General features: G+C 44.4%; 1 protein-coding gene across 1 annotated transcript in view; it reads right to left on the minus strand.

Annotated features, from left to right (window-relative positions):
- LOC311018415 (transcriptional enhancer factor TEF-1-like) overlaps positions 1-21611 on the minus strand; it is a 31895-nt gene extending 10284 nt beyond the window's left edge. The window contains exons 1-4 of the mRNA XM_084017375.1: positions 21428-21611; positions 12047-12453; positions 5723-5787; positions 3630-3692 (exon numbers count right to left, since the gene is read on the minus strand). Coding sequence (XP_083873501.1) covers positions 3630-3692; positions 5723-5787; positions 12047-12251 — 333 coding nt within the window. The 5' untranslated portion in view covers positions 12252-12453; positions 21428-21611. The remainder of the gene's footprint in view (positions 1-3629; positions 3693-5722; positions 5788-12046; positions 12454-21427) is intronic.
- Positions 21612-25802: the final 4191 nt, after the last annotated feature.

The following is a 25802-nucleotide window of genomic DNA, read 5'->3' on the forward strand; positions in this document are numbered from 1 at the left end:
TCATCCCGTTTTGTCTTAAAACCACCACCTTTCTTCTAGGCCAGAGATCTTCAACAGGGGGTCCTCAACCAGGTCTCTATAGGCCTTGGGGGTCCTCCACCAGGTCTCTCTAGGCCTTGGGGGTCCTTGGCCTGGACACGTTGAAGACCTTCCTCTATGCATGTTTGGGTGTGGTGGATCTGGGTTTGTGGTCATAGCAACAACAAGTGGCGAGCAGCGGAGGAGCTAAATGTGTTTCAACGGCGGTCTGGGGGGGTCACCGCCTGGGGGGTCAAACCGGCTCCACACACAAGATTTACAGTAAGTCCCGACAAGTGGGCTCGTTTGTAACGTCGGAGCCGAAGGCAACGTGAAAGCAGCTGAATGAAATGGAATTAGGAGGCTGGAGAAGCTGGAGGATCACTAATTGGCAGCTTCACTCAAGCTAATTGGCACTGAGAGAAATCCCTGGTCCTCGGGGAGGTAATCACATTACAGGAGCTACGAGATCACGCTGGATTCTCATATTAAACACCACCATATGGGCTTGATAACATCCCTGACCTGGACTCATTTCTTTGAAACCACCAATCCATGTAGTTTGGTTTTAATGGGAAAATCCAACAGCGCGGGGGGGGGGGGGGGGGGTTGATGTAATATATCGTCATTAATAAGTGAACAGTCAATTATTCATGTAAGTCATGTATTGAAAGATAATGCTGGTGTTATTCGATATCCTTCTGCCAATAAAAACCCCTGGAAAAGACCAAAGGCAACAAATCTGTTACTGAGGGTTCCTACACCTTCTCCAAAGTCTAATTCAAGCACTTCCATGCTTTTCCAGCCCCTTCCAGTTGTGGTAAACTCCATATTTGTACCAATCCAATGGTCAGTATTCAGTCTACTTATTATGTCACTTGTTCATCACATTAAATGAGATGTTATTGTCCTCTAAACAACCAACATGATGTTTGGAGACAGCTTTTTACAGAAGGACCACAAATGAAAGGAAAACTAATTCCACTAACAGATCCACAGAAATATAATCACCAACTATTTTCATCATCTGTTCATCATCAAAAGTCATTTTTCATAAAGAAATGTCAGAAAATGCTGTTTTCAGTCCCTCAGATATGGAGATCTTCTTTTCTCTGTTCTATCATAGATGTCATCACATACAACACACATTTATAGACCTTTATTCTACATCCAAGCACTTTCAAACCTGGAAAACACCACACTAACATTCAAAGGTTTTCAAGGATTTCCAGCACCGTACAACCCTGTGTTACAGCTTCCCTGCTGCCACGTTTCTATTACTCAAACAGTAAGAAGACATTCAGGATGTTTACACGGAGCAAACTGGGGAGAAAGCAGGGAGAAGTCAGATAACAACGCACACAGAGGGAAGGCGAGGCTAGCCTTATTCCCGTTCCACCTCGCTGCCGTCTGAATGCTCTGAATGTCGCTCAGAGCACCGCTAACAGCCATCCAACAACAATGGAGCTCCGCCGCACAAAGCAGGGAGATGCATCAGGCTGCGATACTCACACAATACTCAACGGTCCGATCGATTCGTCATTAGCTTCGGTCTTTTCATCGGGTTTGCTGACGATAGAGAAACTACACAATCTCATCACTTATCTTTTAACCAGAAATGCCAAATATGTCCTGCTTTCAGCCTCGAAAAAAGCTTCATTCTTGCTGCTTTTCTCTGTTTTAATATCAGAAATGGCTTCATCTTCACTAAAAATCAGCTCGACATCGTCAACAGGTGTTATTATTATTATTTATTCAGTTACATAAGCCAATATTTAAAGGCCTGAATGTTCACTCACTCGGCTCAGGTTTAGGACTTTAGATTAAACAATGCAGATCACACTTCAAATAAACACATCGACGTTAATGTTGTAGGTCAAACAATAATAATAATAATACTAATAACACCTGAGTAGTCCTTCCAACATTCCTTCATGAATTTAAGGTAACTGTTGAATAACCTATTTAATAAGCTACGTAGTAATATTGTTGGGACTTCTTCTTCTTGGTAATACTTTTTTGAAATGATAGTATTAGTAAAAATGTGTAAAGTTATTCATTTAGATTTTTTTCCCACAGTATTGCATCCCCTCCGAGGTCGGCTCTGCCTGTTTTATAGTTGTGTCCGTTATACAGTAATATCTTTGAAAACAATTACAGTCTAGGTCTTAAATATATAACATAAATATAAATTATTATAATCATTTATTATTCCCACGGCCGGGAGATGAAATATATTTCATAAATAAGTAACAGTAAAAATATTTAGATACTCAAACAATAAAACAAACTTAAATTGTAGACAGACTGAGAGGTTGAGTTCATATTATATTTTATATATTATATTATTGCACATATGAAACAGAATATATGGAATTCATTATTAATTAACAATATCAGTATGTACTTTATTATATATTATTTATTAGTGTCTCATTTTCTCTCAGCTATGTTGCACTCTTGTAATACAGCCATCCCTGTTGAATGCATCATCAATAACGCATCAGCATCCTCGATCCATAATGATGAATAATCTTTTACAATAGATTTTAAAATCAATTATTATTCTACGAAGCCAAAAACACAGACTCGGCCCTCGCCGACATCCGACTGCTCTTCTCTGGAAAAACAAGCGGCCCTTTGTTGCTTTACATGAAGTTAATTACAACCAACAGGGAGGAAGAAAAAGAAAGGAGGGGGAGAGAGGGGAGGAGGAGGAGGAGGAGGAGGAGGAGGAGGAGGGGGGGAGAGATTAATAGACTGAAAGGAGGATGTGGGGAGAGAGGAAGAGCAACAGACTGAAAAGAATGAATGTATGGCTATAAGACAATGACAGGAGGAGGAGGAGGGGGAGGAGGAGGAGGAGGAGGAGGAGGAGGGGGAGGAGGAGGAGACAACCTTAGCAAGCCTAATTAGATACCGAGGATACTGGAGTCAGTGTGACGGACATCCAACCAGCCACAGTGAAAAGTTAACAAGCAGAGGATGAACACTGGATCCCTGAGAATAAAGGTCTTGAAATGTGTGTTGTATGTGATGACATCTATGATAGAACAGAGAAAAGAAGATCTCCATATCTGAGGGACTGAAAACAGCATTTCCTGACATTTCTTTATGAAAAATGCCTTTTGATGATGAACAGATGATGAAAATAGTTGGTGATTATATTTCTGTGGATCTGTTAGTGGAATTAGTTTTCCTTTCATTTGTGGTCCTTCTGTAAAAAGCTGTCTCCAAACATCATGTTGGTTGTTTAGAGGACAATAACATCTCATTTAATGTGATGAACAAGTGACATCATAAGTAGACTGAATACTGACCATTGGATTGATACAAATATGGAGTTTACCACAGCTGGAAGGGGCTGGAAAAGCATGGAAGTGCTTGAATTAGACTTTGGAGAAGGTGTAGGAACCCTCAGTAACAGATTTGTTGCATTTGGTCTTTTCCAGGGATTTTTATTGGCAGAACGATATAAATTAAACACCAGCCTTATCTTTCAATAATTGACTGTTAAAAAAAAAGATAAATGGATTTTCTTGATGATGTACATCATTAAATATGGTGTAAAGCGTTGTGGTAAATATATATTTATTATTTTATGTTTTTACCTTTAGTTTGGATTGAAACTCCCTGGATTTCCTTCTGGCTAAAACCTGGATGTGACTGGATACCTGGAGAGGAGAGGGTGAAAGGAAGGAGAGGAGGACGGACCAAACAGTGAGTTGTCATGGTTATGAAAGGACTACTGCCACACTGGGAGGGCACACACACACACACACACACACACACACACACACACACACACACACACACACACACACACACACACACACACACACACACACACACACACACACACACACACACGACTCCCCTGACAACAGTGAATAGATCCATCTATGTACATCTTTTGAGCAAAAAGACACCTGGAAAACAGGCCAAGTCCTCAGATACTAAAGATTACGCTGCGTATGGAGGGTGGCCCTTTATGTCCAGAAACCTAAACAAAGACGTGTCAAAGTAAACAATGTCTTATATTTCTATAGAGATGGGATTAAAACACACAAGTTGATTCTGGTGAATTTACATTATCGGGATGTAGAGAAGTGAAGGCTAAAAACATGTTTTTAAATGTGTTTATCTCATATTTATGCATGGAGACTTTATTATATCATCAACTCGATAATTATCCAAAGGTGCTGAAAACTCTTAATATCTCTTAAACAAACTGGAATCAGTTTAAATATTGTTTTGCTGTTTTTATTGCATCACAGATAAGACATATCAGTTTTAGTGATTTTTTTAGAAAAATAATATTTTTGTATATTTTACTTTACATCATCAACGCGCATCACTCGTGACGATATTTACGATTATACAATTATCAGTCTTTTTTTTATCGTGAATTTACTGTTAAAGAAAATTCACCATGATGAGTGTTTTCTGCCTGGTCAACAGAACTGTCCGAGTTCATAACATCATCGGCGTGTTCGGCGGATTTCACCAAGCTAGCTCACTGTAGCTAGCAAGACACAGCTTGGATTACATTTACATTTAGGTCATTTAGCTTTTGTCCAAAGCGACTTACAATAAGTACATTTGTCAAAAGAAGGAAACAAAGAAACCATTACGTATCATTGCAGATAAAGTAAGAGCTAAAAATAGAACAAGTGTTAGGTCCTCATCTGAGTAAAGTTAGGATTAGCTGTGATTTTATTGCAATACACGGATAAAAATGGACGCCGAAACAATGACATTGAGATGTTTATCAGTAAAAAGTGCTGAGTCATGCTTTGTTAGGTCTGTCTGCAAGACCACAAGATAACTACTGTTAAAACGCTGGTTTTCTGAATGGAGTCTGGTTGATGGATGCTAGGCTACGCTAACATTGTAGCTGCTCCATCAACACTCCATATAAGGTCATCTAGACATAAATACAGCAGAGACCTTGTTGTTTGGACCACAGACAGTCTCTGGTTCCTCCACATAGTCTGGTCTCTGGACTAATGTGGTCTACTATCTAGACCTCTGGGGGACCACAGACAGTCTCTGGTTCCTCCACATAGTCTGGTCTGGTCTCTGGACTAATGTGAGCTACTATCTAGACCTCTGGGGGACCACAGACAGTCTCTGGTCCTCCACATAGTCTGGTCTGGTCTCTGGACTAATGTGGTCTACTATCTAGACCTCTGGGGGACCACAGACAGTCTCTGGTTCCTCCACATGGTCTGGTCTGGTCTCTGGACTAATGTGAGCTACTATCTAGACCTCTGGGGGACCACAGACAGTCTCTGGTTCCTCCACATAGTCTGGTCTGGTCTCTGGACTAATGTGAGCTACTATCTAGACCTCTGGGGGACCACAGACAGTCTCTGGTCCTCCACATAGTCTGGTCTGGTCTCTGGACTAATGTGAGCTACTATCTAGACCTCTGGGGGACCACAGACAGTCTCTGGTCCTCCACATAGTCTGGTCTGGTCTCTGGACTAATGTGTGCTACTATCTAGACCTCTGGGGGACCGCAGACAGTCTCTGGTCCTCCACATAGTCTGGTCTGGTCTCTGGACTAATGTGAGCTACTATCTAGACCTCTGGGGGACCACAGACAGTCTCTGGTTCCTCCACATGGTCTGGTCTGGTTCCTCATGGTGTCTGTATAATGTGATATTCTGGGATCTATTGGATTTAGCTCCATGGTTACCTGTTTCCTCGTCCGCGTCTTGCCCGTCCTCAGCTTGATGTATCTGGCTATCAGCTCGTTGCGGCCTGGCGGGAAGAAAAACAGAGCAGCTGGTGAGACGACGACACAGGTTCGAATCCCGTTTTTCTCACGATTGTCTCGTTCTCACAGATAATCAACAAGCAGAAATCACATGACCCCCAACAAGCAACTAAGCGCCTGATTTAGCGCCGCTGACCCGGCGACCCTGTGACGTCCACACTAACATGCTCAAACGCGGACGCACACACACACACACGCACATACACACAAATCACACACATACACACACACACACACACACACGCCACAGCCCTGGATACACATGACCCAACAATACAGGTATTCATGCAGACCGGCCGTCCCCTGATTAAAGGAACCAGCAAGCCAGCTGAACCCATGCTTACACGTGCACACACACACACACACACACACACACACACACACACACACACACACACACACACACACGCTTACGATGCTGAATAATTCAACCCATTCAATAGCCAGCAGACTCAGCATGACCTGGCCAGTCTAGATTAGTGAGGGACGAGAGACAGAGAGAGTGAGAGAGAGAGAGAGAGAGAGAGAGAGAGAGAGAGAGAGAAAAGGAGCAGAAAGTTACATCCAGAAAAGAACTGCGACACACAAGTGTGTGTTTGTACGTGAAGTAGCTGATAACGTGGCACTTTAAGAATCGCAGCCCCTCAAAAACTCTAAATATGGGGAGTTTTATGCAATAATGTAACTTTGACTGTTGTTTAGTTTGTAGTTTGTTGTAGTTTCATGTTTTCTGCTCCGACCGAGTGGAAAAACATCGTCGGGCCAGCTGGCCGACCGATGGTCAAGATCAGCAACAAAGCCAAGCCCTCCACACACCAACCCACATGGCTCGCAACAATAGCCTTCACTAACTAGCAGATGGCGCGTGTGTGTGCGTGTGTGTGTGTGTGTGTGTGTGTGTGTGTGTGTTCTGACCAATCCCATTCTGAGATAGGGAGCTTACAGACTGATAACATCTACAGCTCCCCATGCAGGTGTTTTCCTTCTAGCAGTCAAAAGCTGCGACTGACGACAGCACACACACACACATGTAAATACATGCATGAGTGCCAACACACACACACACACACACACACACACACACACACACACACACACACACACACACACACACACACACACACACACACACACACACACACACACACACACACACACACACACACACACACACACACACAGCCCTGGCTGCTGAGGCTGACATCTGACTCCAGAGGGGCCAGCTGGTCTTTCTAGGAGGCTTAACGGTGAATTATCATCCTTCACTAACCCTGCGGCACACACACATCCCTCCTCCTCACACACACACACACACACACACACACACACCCATGTTCTGGCTGCTCCCCCCTCCTCCCCCCCTCCCTCCTCTTGTACTGAATGGGCTTCCCTTCTGCTCCCTCTCCTCCCTCTCACTCGCCCAGTGAAAGACTTCAAGGCCAAAGTCAGATGGTCATCAAGCGTGACGAACACAAGAAACCCCGTCCCTCTCCCCCTCTCCCCCTCTCCCCCTCTCCCCGGGCCGAGGGAGGCCACGCAGGATTGGAAAAAACACAGAATCCACATTCATTCTGGGGGTTTTATTTTAAAGATAGCCGTCGAGATAAAATGTAATATAAATATATAAATGTGTATATGAGGTCCGACGAACACACAAGTATCGACACAGAAATACTATACTTTATACTAGTATTTACATGAAAATATCAACATCTGAATTAATTCTTACTTCTGTTTTGTTTTGTTGCTTAATGTTATTTTTGAAGTTGTTCTTAATAGACAGCTTTTCACTGTCTATTTGTATCACTTTTATTTACATATATGTAACTAAGTATGTACATATATTTAGCATTTCTTATTTTATTATATAATTTATTTACTTTTGATGTCTATTCTTTATTTGTTTTTTATAAACATGGGTGTTTTTTGTAAATGTTAAGTTTATTATATTTATTTATGTATTTATTTTCTCAGGTCTAATGCCAGGGAACGCTCTGTTGTGTTTTAAAAAGTAAAAAGTTCCAAAAGAGTAAAGTGAACATTTCTCTGTTTTCTCTTCAGTGATTAAACCCTTCAGGAAAAAGACCATGTTGCTCATACAGCATTCAGCAATTAGTCTGCACCCTGAAAGTCTTTCCAGGTTCAGACACCAACTAAACCCTGGTCTTTTTTTCTGCCAGATGTGCAACAGGTGGTGACGTCAACAGGGGTTTGGAATCTTTGGGGGTCTCACGATTCAATTTCAGAATCGATTTACAAATGTATAAATTAGTCCATGCTTCAGGATCTACTCCGGTCCTCTGTGAGCTAATTAAGGCGGTGCAGCAAATTATCACATCAGAGAAGATTATATCATTTAAATTAAAAAAAAATAATAATCTGATTACAATAATGTAAATACATAAAAGGCAAAATAATCTAATTTAGAATCTTAGAAAATAAGAATCTACATTTTTTTTTAATGTCACACAACTACGACGGCGTATCGGGCCACTGTAGGAAAACAATAAAAAATAAAACAGAGCCGAGAGAGCGGGGCAATATTCAGAGAAAAAAGTGGCAAATTTGCGAGTTTATTATGATGCTAACAACCAGCATCTATGCTAGCTAACGTCCCATGAATGTACGCATTTATTTTTCACGTGTGACGACGCCTCGTTAAGGTCCTTAGGCTGATGATGTTGATGCTTATTGTTGCTTTTATTTAAATGAGGACAAACTGTCATCTTATGGATGTTTATTGATCGAGCGGTTGGGATAAGATGCTAGCGGTAGCTAACGGCAAGCATCCGGTGTTAGCGGAACCGAGCACCTTGTTCATATCACTATATATATTTATGAACTCGCAAATTTTGCCACTTTTTTTCTCGGAGTATTGCCCCCCTCGGCTCCGTTTCCCTGACAGTGGCTCTAATACGCCGTCGTCCACAACGCCACAGACGGCTTCTGGAATACTTTTTGAAGCCTTGAAGTTCGAACACGTATCCCAATTGTCGATGCAATTTTCCTCAAAAAGGCCCCGTTTTTTTATACGATACAACATCATATGAGCGATTTAGCTGTAGGGGAGATGTTTGGTGGATGTTTGGTATCCGAGGGCGTGTCACCGACACACAGCCTACACTTCCCACATTACCTTGCACAGCGTGTCGCCGCCCGCCGTAATGCATCTGTTTTGAAGCTGCGCATGATCCGAGCTTACGAGACAGAGAAGGTTCAATACCGATTAAATGACTTCATATCTGCGTGACGGATCCATACGACGAGTGTCGGAGACGAAGCCGCCGCCCATCAGGCTCCTGTACCTTCAGCCGAGGGAAATCACCTTTTCATCCTCTCTCTCCCCCTTTGTTAACCATCTTCTTCTTCTACACTTCTCTCTCCCGCCAACTTTCATCCATGCAGCTTTTTTTCCCTCCGTCTTTTCTATTTCTTCATCTTCCTGCAGTCAGCGGGGGTATTTTTTAGTATTTTAGTCCCCGATCATCATGATTCTTCTCTCAGGGTTCCCCCACCTTCTCCAAAGTCACATTCAAGCACTTTCAAGCATTTCCAGGTGCATTTCCATGCTTTTCCAGCCCCTTCCAGCTGTGGTAAACTCCATATTTGTACCAATCCAATGGTCAGTATTCAGTCTACTTATTATGTCACTTGTTCATCACATTAAATGAGATGTTATTGTCCTCTAAACAACCAACATGATGTTTGGAAGACAGCTTTTTACAGAAGGACCACAAATGAAAGGAAAACTAATTCCACTAACAGATCCACAGAAATATAATCACCAACTATTTTCATCATCTGTTCATCATCAAAAGTCATTTTTCATAAAGAAATGTCAGAAAATGCTGTTTTCAGTCCCTCAGATATGGAGATCTTCTTTTCTCTGTTCTATCATAGATGTCATCACATACAACACACATTTAAAGACCTTTAGTCTAAATCCAAGCACTTTTCAAACCTTGAAAACGCCACACTAAAATTCAAGGGTTTTCAAGGATTTCCAGCACCGTACCAGCCCTGTTTTCTTAGGGAAACGCCCTCCTGCCACTGATTTCACTGTTAAATGTGCTCAAGGAAAAACCCCAGTCATATCGCTGGGTTGTTGCTAATGCAACATTTTTAAGGTAACCCCGAGGTCAGGTGTTTTTCGCATCCAGAATGATATCATTTTTTATTGCAAGAGGAATAAGAAAAAAATTAATCAGCAAGGCCTCCACCTTCTCTTAAAGTGGAATGAAAGAAGATGATTGCTGTTCAAATGTCAGCCCGTCCTGTTCTGTAACCAGAGGCTGGTTTCTGTGCCAAACGCTGCTCATCCCTCCTCGCCCTGCCTGCTCCCCCCCCCCCCCCCCCCCCCCTCTGAAAACAGACACTGTCTCATTCAATTAGGCCTCAGTGTTAAACGTGTCAACAACTTGGACGCCGAGTCAACAAGGTGAACAAATCACAGCAACATCCAACCCAGGCAGATTTATTGGATTTATTCGTTTTTGCCAAAAGTATGTGGACTCTGTGACCGTCTCTGTCCTGATTCATGCGGAGATTGGTGGTCCCGGTCCTGGTTCTGGTTCTCCACAATACGGCCTCCAGCAGCTCGGGGTCGGCCCCACAGACTGTATTTGTTTACAACCAGTGAAAGGAAGTGACCATATTTGGACTGTGGAGGAGCGACGGGTGGATCTGATTAAGCAGCACCCTTACTGGATCTGGATCCATGTGGATTCTGGTGTTGAAGAAGTTAACAAAGTTAGCTTCTATAATTCAAGGTTCAACTTTACAGCTAAACATTTTCTCATAGACTTCTATACAACCAGAGAGGAGTCGCCCCCTGGTGGCCAGCAGAGAGAAGTAGGACCATTTTCTCATAGACTTCTATACAACCAGAGAGGAGTCGCCCCCTGGTGGCCAGCAGAGAGAAGTAGGACCATTTTCTCATAGACTTCTATACAACCACAGAGGAGTCGCCCCCTGGTGGCCAGCAGAGAGAAGTAGGACCATTTTCTCATAGACTTCTATAGAACCAGAGAGGAGTCGCCCCCTGGTGGCCAGCAGAGAGAAGTAGGACCATTTTCTCATAGACTTCTATACAACCAGAGAGGAGTCGCCCCCTGGTGGCCAGCAGGGAGAAGTAGGACCATTTTCTCATAGACTTCTATACAACCAGAGAGGAGTCGCCCCCTGGTGGCCAGCAGAGAGAATGACAGTTTAAGGCACTTCAGCATGGCTTCACTTTTCAGAAACAGAGGTTTAAATCCATTAAAGTCCAGAGACTTCGTTGGATGTGCACAGGGGGGGTGTTGTAATATCTGGAAATACATTTAATACTCAGAAGCCTAAAACTCCAGTCGAATAAAGAAATCAAAGTGCAGCGAGGGAGAGAGAGAGAGAGAGAGAGAGAGAGAGAGAGAGAGAGAGAGAAACAACAGAGTGAAAGAGAGGGAGGGAGGCGCAGCTGGTGGCAGCCAGAGGACCATCTGTTCATCACTCTATTAGTTCACACACACACACACAGACACACACACTCTCTCTGTCATGCTCATTCTCAGATGCGCGCACACACACACACACACACACACACACACACACACACACACACACACACGCACACACACACACACACACACTCACACACACCTATAGAACGCCTGGATTTCCTTCCTTTTACACGTTATCTGTCTTTCCTGTGAGATAAAACCAGTCCACCCAGTAACTCCCAGTCTCACGCTTCCACAGCCACCGAGCTCTTCATTACACTCACAACACGCTGGTCCTGGTCAATCAATGGGGGTAATACACTTTTAATATTACATTCCTGTTTTTATTTTTTTATATTTTCTATTTTATTAGCTTGTTTTTTTATATTAAATGTAAAACACTTTGAATTGCTTGTTGTTGAACGGGGCTAAATAAAAAAGCAAGATGATTTATGATCATTATTTAATATTATTGACTGTTTTTCACCAAAAGGAAGTATGTTTACCTAAAAAAAGACGGCATAATATAATTTATTATTAACATTAGTTTTGATATCGTCCCGTCTTTATGAAAGAACACTTTATAAAGTACATAACAAAAAAAGCTGGTCCTTTAACGGATTAACTGACTGATAGAAAATTAATCAACAACAATTTTAGACTTAAACTAATAATTCAATCAAAGATTCCGATTCTCCAATAGAAATCTTCTTGCTAAATTGAATTTGAATAGAAGTCATTGGATGACATCATCCCGCCGACTCACCGTACATCTTCCCTTCGTCCGACAGGATGATCTTCCTGCGTCCGCATGGCGGGTAGATGGCCAGGGCCTCCTGGAAGCTCTGCTCGATGTCGGGGCTCCAGACCCCCTCGGGGTCCCCGTCCATGGTCTTGTCCCCTCCCGAGTCACTCAGTCTGTCCATGTCGTCCCCAGGACTCTCGCTGCCGCTCCAGCTACTGCGATCCATGCCGGCAGCTGATTGGCTGACGCTGATGCTAGTCGGGTTCGACGCCAAGTAGGTGACGTGAAAAAAAATGGATGCTAATGCTAGCTGCTGCGTTGACGATCGTAATCCCGAATGCTAATCCCGAATGCTAACGACCACGGAAAGTGTTCGGTAGACTGCAGACCAACAGGAAGTCCAAATCCGACGTCCAACAGCAGGAACCCTAAAAAACACAAGAAAACATCGTATAAGCTGCAATTCAGGTTGTGACCAGCAGAGCGTCTCGGTGGAGGAGCGGTCACAGCACATCTGATCTGGTCACGTCTGGTTCGATTCCACACTTTAGTTGCCCCGCCGCCTCAAAAAGGTTGCACAGACAGACAGACAGACAGACAGGCAGACAGGCAGGCAGACAGACAGCTACTAGCAGATTTAAGAAAAAAAAAAAAGAGAAAGTGAAGTGGGTTTGCCAGCTGCCGACAATTCTTCTAAAATCCCCCCCAGTAAACACACACACACACACACACACACACACACACACACACACACACACACACACACACACACACACACACACACACACACACACACACACAGTGCCAGCTCCTTGGGCGAACACATGTCATTTTGTCTGGTCTTACTGTTCACACTTCCCACTGTCCCTCGCTGCCACACACGCCTGAGTGTGTGTGTGTGTGTGTGTACGTGTGTGTGTGTGTGTGTGTGTGTGTGTGCGTGTGTGTGTGCGTGTGTGTGTGTGTGTCTGTGTGTGTGTGTGAGTGTGTGTCTGCCTGCCTGGCTAATTTTAAAACAATTACACTTGACAGTGTGCATGCAGCTGAAGCCTGTAGAGCTGCAGGCCACGTTTTAACCTCCGGTTCTCTGGAGCTTCTTTAACACCTCAACGGCAAGAAAACGCCTGCTGCTGGTCCCGCCCACCAGCCACTGCTGGCCCCGCCCACCAGCCACTGCTGGCCCTGCCCACCAGCCGCCACTTCAGTGGTCTGTCCTCCCTCAGCACTCATTTCCGTTTCCTCTCTCCGACACTTTTCCATTCAAACAAGGATTCATTCATCGGGCGGGCCGCTCCCTGGAGCGCCAGCAGCGAGGTTTCTTTCCTCAACGCCACGCATGTCGGCGTCGCATTAGTGTTGACATGTTTGAGTGGCGGGAAGCCGAGGAGCCAACGCTTCACCACAATACTACTTCCTGTTTATGTGATGGTTAAAGGCTCCCAAGCACCGCAAGAATATAGAAGCTGTTCTTTCACGATTGTCCAGTAACTTTGATCAAAAAAATTAAGAAAAATCTGTTTCCCTTCAGCTTTCTGAATTCTTCTAAATGTGAATGTGTAAAATTTGACAGCAGATTCAACATTATCTACTCCTTACTTTAGTTGGCATGGGGTTACTGATGGTATATATATCCATTTTCTCATAGACTTCTATACAACCAGAGAGGAGTCGCCCCCTGGTGGCCAGCAGAGAGAAGTAGGACCATTTTCTCATAGACTTCTATACAACCAGAGAGGAGTCGCCCCCTGGTGGCGAGCAGAGAGAAGTAGGACCATTTTCTCATAGACTTCTATACAACCAGAGAGGAGTCGCCCCCTGGTGGCCAGCAGAGAGAAGTAGGACCATTTTCTCATAGACTTCTATACAACCAGAGAGGAGTCGCCCCCTGGTGGCCAGCAGAGAGAAGTAGGACCATTTTCTCATAGATTTCTATACAACCAGAGAGGAGTCGCCCCCTGGTGGCCAGCAGAGAGGCCGTCAGTTTTAAGGCACTTTAGCATCGGCTTCATTACTGAGTACTGTTGCAGCGTGTTTCTAACAGAAGAATCCCAGCGGACTCGAACATGTGAGCGTGAGTCCGGCAGCAGATGGAGGCCTCCTCTCCGAGTCGCCGGCCCGGTCCACTTCAGCCAGGACAGCCGGCTCGGCGGCGGCGCTGCCAGGCCTCCGAGGAGAACACACACAGGGCATCCAGCCACCGCCCTGCAGCTGCCTTGGACCCTCCCCGCTCTCCCCCCGCGCCGCCTCCATCTCACCCTTTCACTTCCTCTTTCTTTCCCTCACAGCGGCTCTTCCACCGGCCGCCGGCTCCACGCATGCAGCCGGCCGGGGAGGTTGTAATGAAATGTAAGTGTGTACACACACACACACACACACACACACACACGCACACGCACGCACACGCACACACACACACACACACACACACACACACACACACACACACACACACACACCAGCAGGGGTCCCGTTGGTTGACAAGTTGAATGCCTTATCAAAGGATAGTCAGTTCCTTTTTGCTCATTCTGTTGGACGACTCAACGGCATCTGTTTTAACCGCTTCCAACATGCACACACACACACACACACACACACACACACACACACACACACACACACACACACAGGTTTTTTTTTATAAAAGAGGATTTTCTCATAATCCTCAAAGCAAACATTGTTCCACTTAACAATGTTTTGCCATCTTTTAATGGTCGCTTACGGCTCAGATAGAATTATTCTGTATCTATTCTTGTTTTCTGTTTGTTGCTGCCCCCCCCCCCCCCCCCCATCCAGGCCCGGCTCATTTGTTACTCGAGTGTTCGATACCTCGGCGGCGTGATCGTTCATCACCTCATGTTATTCAGAAGGAGTTGCATGTTTGTGATTTATTATAACGACGTCGGTTACCGTCTCTGATTCATGGGATTAACGGCTGCTCAAACTATTCTCATCACTTTGTATCCACTTAAGAAACTTTTTTTTTTTTTTAACTCAAGGCTTCAAACCAAACGAGTGTCGACGTCACCATGGCAACGTCCACTTTTGTACATAGTCTACGGGAGGAGAGTTTTATCTCAAATGTCTAAAACGGAAACGCTGAAAGACAACAATGACCAGGAGGCTTCATGCGTGTTCAAAGTGGTGTTAGCCTTGGGTTCGAACCCCGAAGGTTTAGTGGATGATGATGTCATGATGACATCATCAGACGGCACCAAAGCTCCACATTAGTCGTGATTTCTGTCTTTTGGCTGACGCACGGGGGGGGGGGGGGGGTCATTAGTTCTGACCTGATTTCATGTTTAAAAAAACAAAAAACAAAGAGATATTCATAACGGGGAGAAAACGAAACCTCCTCGTAACACAAAGAGAGAGAGACTCCTCGTGGCGTGGAGGCAGCGATTCGAGCACTCCTCATTATTTCAACCGTCTCCTCTCTCGTAGAAGCATTACCATCTATGAACAAACACACACACACACACAAACACACACACACACACACAGTAATTGGCCACAGATTGCACACTGATATAGTGAAGTGTTTATTTCCTGGAGATGTGAAGGCGAAAGGTTTCGTCCTCCATCCCGCTCCGTTATTCTTCTTCATCCAGGTTTTTTTTTTTTTTTGCTGAGTCAGACCGAGCTGTTATGTGGCCTCTTCCTGGGGGGGTTTGCCACCGCCGCCACACACACACACACACACACAGGAGACCATCTCCTCCACCAGTAGAGCGGAGGCCGGGGAGGTTGCACCAACACCATTTAATAAGTGTGAACTCGTGTGAAGCTACGAGGCTTCGAGTGGAGAAGGACAGTCGGACCGCATTCATCCAGCTCACTCCACAATTACAGCTAATCTACAGCTAACATATGCTGTCCACACACACACACACACACACACAAAATGAATTAGCCCCCCCTGCGTTCTCCATCTGTGGTCCATTAAAAACGTGGGTATTGCTTTATTTAGACGGATGCAGGTTCGGTGGGTTATTTAAGGATATTACGGGCTTTAAAAGATGTAAAGGTTCATCACTTCCGCCATCCTTACTGTTCGTTACGATATCTTACACGAAAAAAGAAATTCAAAGCCAAACAGGCTGCTCGGAGAAGCAAAACCTATTTTTAGCTAAATGTCCCAAAGCCTGATTCCAGGTCTAAAGGGAGCTCCTGAATTATTCAAAAGCCTCAATTCAACTGATGATGTCACCAAGTACCTCATTAGCATAACATCCGCCCAGCTGCTAGTTTGCCCCCGCCCTCAAAACGAAGCTACTTAGAGAACGCTGCAACATAATCTGAAGAACAAGTGGCTTAAAATGAATTGTCATCACGATTCCTCAGCAGAACAGCTGACTGGTTCAGGTTCAGGTGAGGGGGGCGGGGCATTCCCAACAAACATACAGCGGTTGACCAATCAGAGCAGACTGGGCTTTCTGTGAGGGAGGGGCAGGCACTCAAACAGTTTTTTCTTTAGCATAAAATAATGTAAATTACGCACCAGAAAAACAGCGGAATAGGTCATCTCTATTATCGCAGATCCGGATCACAAAACCTTCGCAATATGATGATCAACGTGAATATCGGCACATGATCGCAGAAAAGTGAAAAATAGAGATCGGTTGAAATTTTTTTTATATACATATATATATATATATATATATACACAGTATATATATAGAAGAGTTTTAAGAGTATTTTGATGGTTATCGGGATAATTCGTGAATCATGTACAGACACGTGAGGATTCAATATATTGTGATATTTGTCGTCTAAATTTCAAGAAAATGTTCATAACATTAAAACAAAATGCCATATGCATAAAATCTTTGTAGAATAAAACGTTACTTTTTTACAAAATCAGACCGGAGGGATCTGCATTCATCAAAGTCACATCACAGCACACGATCGTAGCCGCTGTCTTCATTCAAACTGTACGTTTAGAAATCAATACAGTGTCTGATGGGAATCCATACAGCATCACTGTTCACAGTCCAAATAAATATGATTGATCGGGAGCTGTATTTAAAACGTATGTTCTCGCTCCGGCCTGCCAGACTTATTTTTAGTTTCTCCTTCATCTTAGCAATTAACTTCATGAGTTGCTGTGACTCTACGGTTGCCAGAATGATGGTCGGGGTCAAGAGGCTAAAAAAACCCTGATCAGACTTCAGTGCAGACGGCAACAGCTGCAGACTCGCATGCCGACGACACTACTGCTGCTTTGTACATGAACACAGCATATAAGACTGACATTAGTCTAGCATAAGCTAACAGCTAGCAGACAAACATGAGGCTGTAGCAGGAAAAAACATCGGGAGTACAACATTTAACAAAAGTCTGTTGTCAGTTATGTTTACTGTGCACAAAACTATCTTTACCTTTTGATGTGTATTTGTTTATGGATATACACATCATTAAATACTATTTACTTATAATTTGTAGGTATCAGATGTATATAATTATCCGTGTATATGTGGTAGATACTTGAGTATTTCTTCATGAATATAAGTTTGGACGTCTAAAGGAGGAAAACTAAAAACAAAAGTAGTATTGGAGTATTGGAGTAATTGTTCTGCTATTTCATTGCCTGTAATCAACAGCAAGGAAACAAACTGATGTCATTAATGATGTCATACTGATGTAAAAAGAAAAGATACAATAAAATGAAATATTACAGGCTTGAGCAGCTTAATGTTTGAGACATTTCTTGCATCAGCGTGGTGAGCGTGGAGATGATCGGAGGACTCCAGAACAATCCTCAGCCCGAGGAGAGCTCATCGCGGGGAAATGTTCCACCGTTAAAGACCATCAGAGACGAGAGTGCAGTGATTTTATCGCTGTCGATTCCTCCGAACAGCAAAGTGACTTCCAGCTCCCTCTCTCCGGCCGAGGACGGGAAACACGGAAACATGAGGGTTCAGATTCCTCGTTTCACTCCAAACCACCGAACAGCAAACCAACACAGGGATGCTAACCGCGGCCTCCTGGGTGAAAGTCCTGAGGTGACCCGCCCACCCGAGTGTTTAAAGTCATGTGTACCATAAGTACAGTATAAAATAAAAGTAGAAAACAAAGTAGTTTAAAAGCAGCAGCTGAGACATTATTCCCCAAATGAGCCGCACGCTATCTGGAAATAATCCATTTCCTGTTCCATTTAAATACAGGTTTGCCCTAAATGTTGCTCATTTGTAAGAGTTTGAGATAAACGGACTTCTGTCTACTGCAGTTTAGAAATATATATAGTAAAATATATAAATCATAATCTCTGTGATATTGTGTTTCTTTTTAAGGCTGTTTGTGTGACTTCACAATCTCAGCTTTTCCAAAAAATAAAAAAATTTGGATAAATCTGGATAAATGCAAAATAAAAGCAACACAAGGTGTTTTTCTTTTCATATATATATATATATATATATATATATATATATGAAAAGAAAATATATAATATCAATATATATATATATATATTGATATATTGATTTAGGTGCTTTTCTTCCATCAGGATGTAGCAGAGCTTCAGAATAATCACCTTTTTGGTAAAAATATTCTTATCATGGTTTGTGTCTTTATATTTATCTATTAATTTAGTATTTTATTTTTCTAGCTGTGAACTCGGGATGTCCCTAACGATGTTTTGTTGCGTTTATAATAAAGATCCATCTAAACATGAGCTGATAGTAAATCGATATCTGATGTGACAATTATCACATTTATTGATGCACATTTTGAGTTTTCAGCGTCTTGAATCCTCAAAAAGACGACACCAGTCCCCCCCCCCCCCCTGAAGAGACACATTTTAAAGTTGTATTTGTACAAGAGAGACAGACAGGCTGCCGGGGGGGTGAGACGGGGGCAGCAGTCAGACAAGCCAGCACAGGCTCCACCACCTCCTCCAGCCAGACCCCCCCATCCAACCCCACCCAGGAGGACGCCTATTGTTCCCCCATCCCCTAAACAAAGCCTGCCCCCCCACACACTCACACACACTCACACACACACACACACACACTCACACACACACTCACACACACACTCACACACACACACACACACTCACGCACACACTCACACACACACTCACACACACTCACACACCCGCTCCCCCAGCGCTGTTGCTCTAATAAACCGGCTCCCTAAATGTCATTACATACGAGCTCCTTCTTCTTCTGTTTGAACCGTTTAAACCAGATTGAATCACGTCGATGTTCTGGGGACGAACGTGCAGAAAACCTCAGAATCCACAAACAAACGCTGAATTAGGAATAAAATAAATGAATAATATATAAAAGAATAATATGTAAATAAAAGCCGAATGCAGCCGAGGAGCCAGAGTGACGTTTGAACACCGACGTGGAGCATCACCTGTTGATTCCTCCGAACGAGGACAGGAGGGGGCGCTACGTCTGGACCTCAGCACACATGAAACAACACAACACAACACACACAGACACACACACACACACACACACACACAGACACACACACACACACACAGCGGTCGTGGCTAAAGCACACAGAGGCCATATGGTCGTCCTCATCCACCGACGCCTGTTGCTGCCTCAACAATAGGGGCTGCTGCCTGGCCTGGACACACACACACACACACACACACACACACACACACACACACACACACACACACACACACACACACCAAATGGTCGTTAGTCAGTCTGCGTTGCTTAGGCCCAGAACAAACGCCTGGATTTGCATTCTGCTTCTCCCTTCGTTGTCATCCTCCCCTCTCTCTCTCTCTCTCTCTCTCTCTCTCTCACACACACACACACACACACACACACACACACACACACACACACACACACTTATCTACAGGTGCACGAAGCACTCAAAACAGATGTCAACGGACTGGAGAGAGAGGGGGAGGGGGACGACAGGAGGCTGTTTGCCCAGTTTGACTGACAAAGCTTTGTACACACACACACACACACACACACACACACACACACACACACACACACACACACACACACACACACACACACACTCCTTCCTCCGTTACACTTACAGGACTCGCCTGATTTAACATTTCAAACACTTTTTTTAAGGAACAAACCAAGAATGAAATTTGCTCTGAAATCAAGATTTAAACTAGAAAAATTAAATTACTTCATAAAATCCACATTTTCCAGAGGAAATGACATCATAGTTATTGTTGCCGGCGTGCAGCATCGCTACAGCACATTTATCAGTGTTTTACAGCACACACACACACACACACACACACACACACACACACACACACACACACACACACACACATCCCTTCATAAAGAAAGTTCATTTTGAGACTTTTCCTGTTTTCTTCCAAACAGCAGAAATCTGATTAAATTAACTACCTGTTTAAAATCTTCTGAGTGTTGAATGTTTATAAAGACGCTGATTTTTAAGGATTTGGAAAAATGATCATAAATGCACCGTTTGTGTCAAATCACACATTTTTAAAATAAAATACACTTTCTTTGTGCGACTTATATTTCAAACTTTTATGTGACATTAATAAGAAGAAAAGTAAAACATAAAAATAAAACAAATGCTGTATTTTAGGATTTTCTAAATCACAAACATTTCCCTCCGTGTTACTCATCCACATCTATTTCTCTGGACTTAAATCCTTCTTTTCTATTAAATAATCACACCGTGGTTCGTCCTGCAAACACAGCTCTGACAGTAGAGTCCTCTAATCAATAATCCAATCAAACACAACTAGAAACACACGTGACCAGCTTTAAATCACCTAAATAATCAGATTTTCTGCTCGTTTAGTCAAATAAAGCTGATGAAGAGGAGTTTTAAATCCTTCATATTTTGTTTTTTCTCCCTTTAAAGATGAAGAGGGGGGGGGGGGGGGGGGGGTAAACACCGGCTGCGTGCGCGTCCTCCCGGCCCCCTCCCCGGGCCTGCGCCGGAGCTGCTGCCTCGTCGGGGAGGAGAAACCCGCCGATGCAACAAGTCTCCCATTCACTCCCAGCTTTGTTAAGCTGCTTCCCGGCGGCGGCGCTGCGGCCACGACCTCCTCCCTCCCTCCTCCCCCTCCTCCTCCTCCCCCTCCTCCCCTCCACGGCTTTCTGTTATTTACACGCGCGTCAAATCACGGACGCGTTTTATTCTAAGAGAGAAATAAGTGAGTTGTTGTTGTTTTTGGTGTCGGGAGGGAGGAGGGGGGAGGAGGGGAGATCCCTCTCCTCGCTCGGAGGCTCGCACGGCGGAGAAGCTCGTCAGACTTGTTCAACGTCCGCACGGTGCGACGTCACCGGAATCGGTCGGTTTCAGCTCCGGAGACTTCACTTCGGGTTTTTAAGGAAAAGAAGCGAGAACCGTCCGGGAGAGAGAGAGAGAGAGAGAGAGAGAGGGGGGGGGGGGGGCTCCTCCTTGGGAACTTACCTCGATTCATACGCGTCCGTTTAAAAAGCTTTAATTCCCACTTTTCCACGGATCGGTAGTCGCCGCGGCAACCGGGAGAGAGGCGCGCGCCGGCCCGCCAACTCTTCTCCGGAGAGTCCTCCTCCTCTTCCTCCTCCTCCTCCGCCTCCTCCTCGCGGGCTTCGGTTCTTGTGACGACGGATCGGGGCGCGCGGAGCGGAGTGCGTAAAATGCGCAGCGTCTCTCCAAGGATGCGAAGTATGCGCGGAATGGGAGCAGGAATGAAGTGAACGCGGGTGGACCGAGTTGAACGGGGCGGGGTGAGAGGGACTGGCGTCACCCTGGATGGAGGGGGGGGGGGGGGAAGGGGCCGGACTGTATGGGGCTGCGTTCAACAACAAAAGAAAAGAGTGGAACGCTCCAACTCTATTCAGGAGAACACAAACAGCAGCTGACGATGAATCACCAGCGTTACAACAAAATACATATAAAAAAATTAAATACATCGTCTTTGTGCGACTTATAGTTCAAACTTTTACGTCACATTAATACGAAAAAAGTTAGTCATCAAAAAAAAAGTTGTTAAATGTTTAAATGCAAATTTAAACTTTTAAGGAGGGTCAAGACATTCGTACAAATTAATTAATTACTTAATTCAAAAGCAATAAAATGAACTTAACATATAAAGCATGTAGCTGGTATCTGGTATGACATCATACACGTAAATTTTGTTCGTTTTTTTGCAAACGAAAACTTAAAACTTAAACTTAAAAAAAAAAAAAAACGTTTTAAATACGTAAATACTATTTAAATACTCCAGCGTCGACATGTGAACTAGCTAAATCTGGTCGCCGTGGAAACGGTGACGTCACGGCTCCAATTCGCACATTAGCACTCAAACAGCCGTGAAGACGACGACGTTAACATCGGAAGATTACCGACATTTTTTAAAATGTATTAACACTTCTCCGACAAAGTGTAGATTTGCGGCACCAGAACGGCAGTTAGAAAGCGTCACCGCCACCTACTGGCCAGGCATGCACACTGCAACGCTTGAGGTTAGTTTTTTTATGTCGGTTAAACGCAGGTTTTTTAAATATAGCAAAGTAAAAAAGTTAGCGTTGTCAGCGAGACCGTTGTCGTGGCGACGTAGCCTAAAAAAAGTATCGTGTGATGTTTTTTTGTGTCGGCTCATTAAAGGTCAAACCCAGAGCGTCCTGACTTTAAACGCCAGAGCAGCGAAGTTTAACTTATTTAGCTGTGGCCCCCCCACAGACCGCCCTGCTGGGAACCCCCCCCCCCCCCACACACACACACACACACACACACACACACACACACACACTCAGATCTCGAGTGCAGCAGGCAGCCGCCTCATAAAGGAGTTGTTGTTTACTGCTAAGCCCCGCCCCTCTCAGGTTTCAGCCCCTCGGGGCGCTGCCGGACCGCCGTCTCCCCAGAGGGAGGGGCTGTGACATAAAACAAACACCTCCCGCAACTCGACACCGCCGGCCCAGCCGGCCGCATTCCATACAGCGGCCGCATTCCACGCGGCCAGCATGTCAGCATGTCTGTGTGTCGATGAAAACAGTCGCCGCATGCCGACTCACACGTGGGCCGCCGCCGTAAAACATTCAGCTCCGTGACCTCGAGGTCGACAGTCTGACCTCCGCCGTGACCTCACCTGGTTCCCTGATGGTTGATTAACGGCGTCGGTGCCGTAACGTCAGAATCAGCTCGCCGAGGTTCGCTCGGATCTAAATCAGGAAGAAAAAGATCCGACTGTCACTCCCAAGAAACTCTTTGATGTTTGATGTGCTAAAATTATGTATTTCTGTCCAGCGAGTTCCACTCGGGGCAACGCCGCCTCGACTGGAACCTTCTAATCTGCACATGTATCTCCATGCGTGTATAATTTAATATGTCGGTTTCCTGTGTGCTTGAGAAACGACGGAGTGGGGTGAAGACGCCGGGCGGCCGAGTGCTGCAGGGAGGACATCTACTCAAGGAGGGCGTTGGCATCGAAAACGTCCCGCCTTCCTCACCGGGGAACGAATCCTCAAAAGCTTAAACGATAAAACAAAAAACATTTCAGTAAAACGACACGTTGGTTTAGATTCAGACACTTCCCCTGAAGTCACAATGTGGACTACAGTTTGAAGCCTTTTCTTCAGCATTCTGGAAGGAAGTGACCATATTTGGAGTGTGGAGGAGCGACGGGTGGATCTGATGAACACAAGCAGCAGAGCAGCACCCTTACTGGATCTGGATCCATGTGGATTCTGGTGTGAAGCTGCTTACAAAGTAAGCTTCATAATTCAAGGTCAATTTACAGCTAAGTGTTAAAGTCATCTTAGTAGCTAACTAGCATTGGTAGCATGGTAGAGACCTGTCAATCAGCAGGTAAGCCCCGCCCCCTAAAGCATCCCCTGCTTTCTGGTCTGGTGGACTCTAAATGGACCATAATGTACTAAATGAACATCATGCTGGATTGAAGAAGACTTGAAACTAGAGATTGAGACCATAAACTCATGTTTACAATGTTTACTGAGATAATACATCAAGAGAGAAGTAGGACCATTTTCTCATAGACTTCTATACAACCAGAGAGGAGTCGCCCCCTGGTGGCCAGCAGAGAGAAGTAGGACCATTTTCTCATAGACTTCTATACAACCAGAGAGGAGTCGCCCCCTGGTGGCCAGCAGAGAGAAGTAGGACCATTTTCTCATAGACTTCTATACAACCAGAGAGGAGTCCCCCCCTGGTGGCCAGCAGAGAGAAGTAGGACCATTTTCTCATAGACTTCTATACAACCAGAGAGGAGTCGCCCCCTGGTGGCCAGCAGAGAGAAGTAGGACCATTTTCTCATAGACTTCTATACAACCAGAGAGGAGTCGGTTGTATAGAAGTGAGTTGACTTCACTTCTCAGAACTGGAGAACAGTATACTTCCTTAGAACTTAGCAGAACTTGGATGAATCCGTTTCCGCTGTGAGGAAAGCATGCCAGTCGACTTTTCCACTGATTTCACGCTGAGCGTAAAAAAACAACGAAGCATTCATGATATCTCACAACCTGCCGTGTTTTGTGATTCATGGTTCATGTCTAAGACTTACGACCCTCATGACTATCTCAGAGTCCAGAAGCAAGAAGCTCAGATTCGGGAGTGGAAATAAAACAGGTATTGCATTGAATAAGAGTTTTAACTCTCCCACGGAGGAGGAGGAGGAGGAGGAGGAGGAGGAGGGGGTTTAATCCTCTTTGCATGTATGTTGCAGATCTGGAATCAGCCCATGAACTTATGTGTTCCCTGTGTTCCTGTGGGACGAGAGGCTGCCGGCGTTCACGAGCATCCAAACCCGGCTGGTTAAAAGCACGGCGAGAAGGAGAAGAAGAAGAAGGTTTGGGGTGAAAAACACAAAGTAGACAAAAAAAAAAAGTGATTTGAAATGTTTTGAAAAGAAGTGACCTTTGGCCTTGACACTGTGGTGACGCCGCGGCAGGAAAACCGCGCTGAATGGATGTGAGATTGAAAAGAGAAGGAGTAATTAAAGCAACACTCCAGCTCATAAATTAATCAAACTTTCACCTGATGGAATTTATTCTATGACAAGACGAAGCCGAGGAAGAGAGAAGAGGAGGGAAAAAAATTCTTGCACTTGACGGGGAACCTTGGGGCTTTGTGGCCGCTCGCTCTTTTTCTTCCATCAACCACAAATTAGTAACCATATTCTGGAGTTTGTTTGTGTAGGTTTCAGTTCAACCTTCGCTAAAGTGTGTTTACATGTGAGGAGTTTTTGTTTGAGCTTTTCATGCGAGGAGGAGGAAGAGGAGTGTGGACACTTCAAGGCTTCGTGTTAATGGTTATATAGCGAACGCCTCGCTTTTTAAATGTACTCTCAAAGCAACTCCCTGAATGCACAGGTTTATGTTTTATTTTACTTTTTTGCTCATCATTTTTTATGAGCCGCAGCCTTGAAGTCTGCGTAAAAAGAGACGGCAAAAGCACTCTGCAACTTCTGTGAATAAAAAGCTGTTTTCATAAGCAGTTTTACCTTAAAAGGTCCATATTTTCCTTCTTCCCTAGAAACAACACGTATTCTCCTTTAGTCATCTTTATCTCTGGGAATGAAGTCTTATATTCTACATTTGAACCCTTTCTAATAATATTACTTTTATGTTTTCATCATCGATGACATATTGGTTAAACACAAAAAGAGAGAATACTACGACAGTATTTTCCATCCAAACAGGCGGTGAACAAGATCACAAAGAAGGTCAGAAAGCCGATCCGACCTCCAAGGTCTTCATGTTTAGAGGAAGTCAAAGCAGAGCTTCAGGTCCTCACTCTCTCCTTTTGTGTTTTAAAAACGTTTCCTTCTGCAGGACGAAGCGGC

The sequence above is a fragment of the Eutrigla gurnardus genome (assembly GCF_963514095.1).
Source record: "Eutrigla gurnardus genome assembly, chromosome: 9".
In the NCBI taxonomy this organism is placed as follows: domain Eukaryota; kingdom Metazoa; phylum Chordata; class Actinopteri; order Perciformes; family Triglidae; genus Eutrigla; species Eutrigla gurnardus.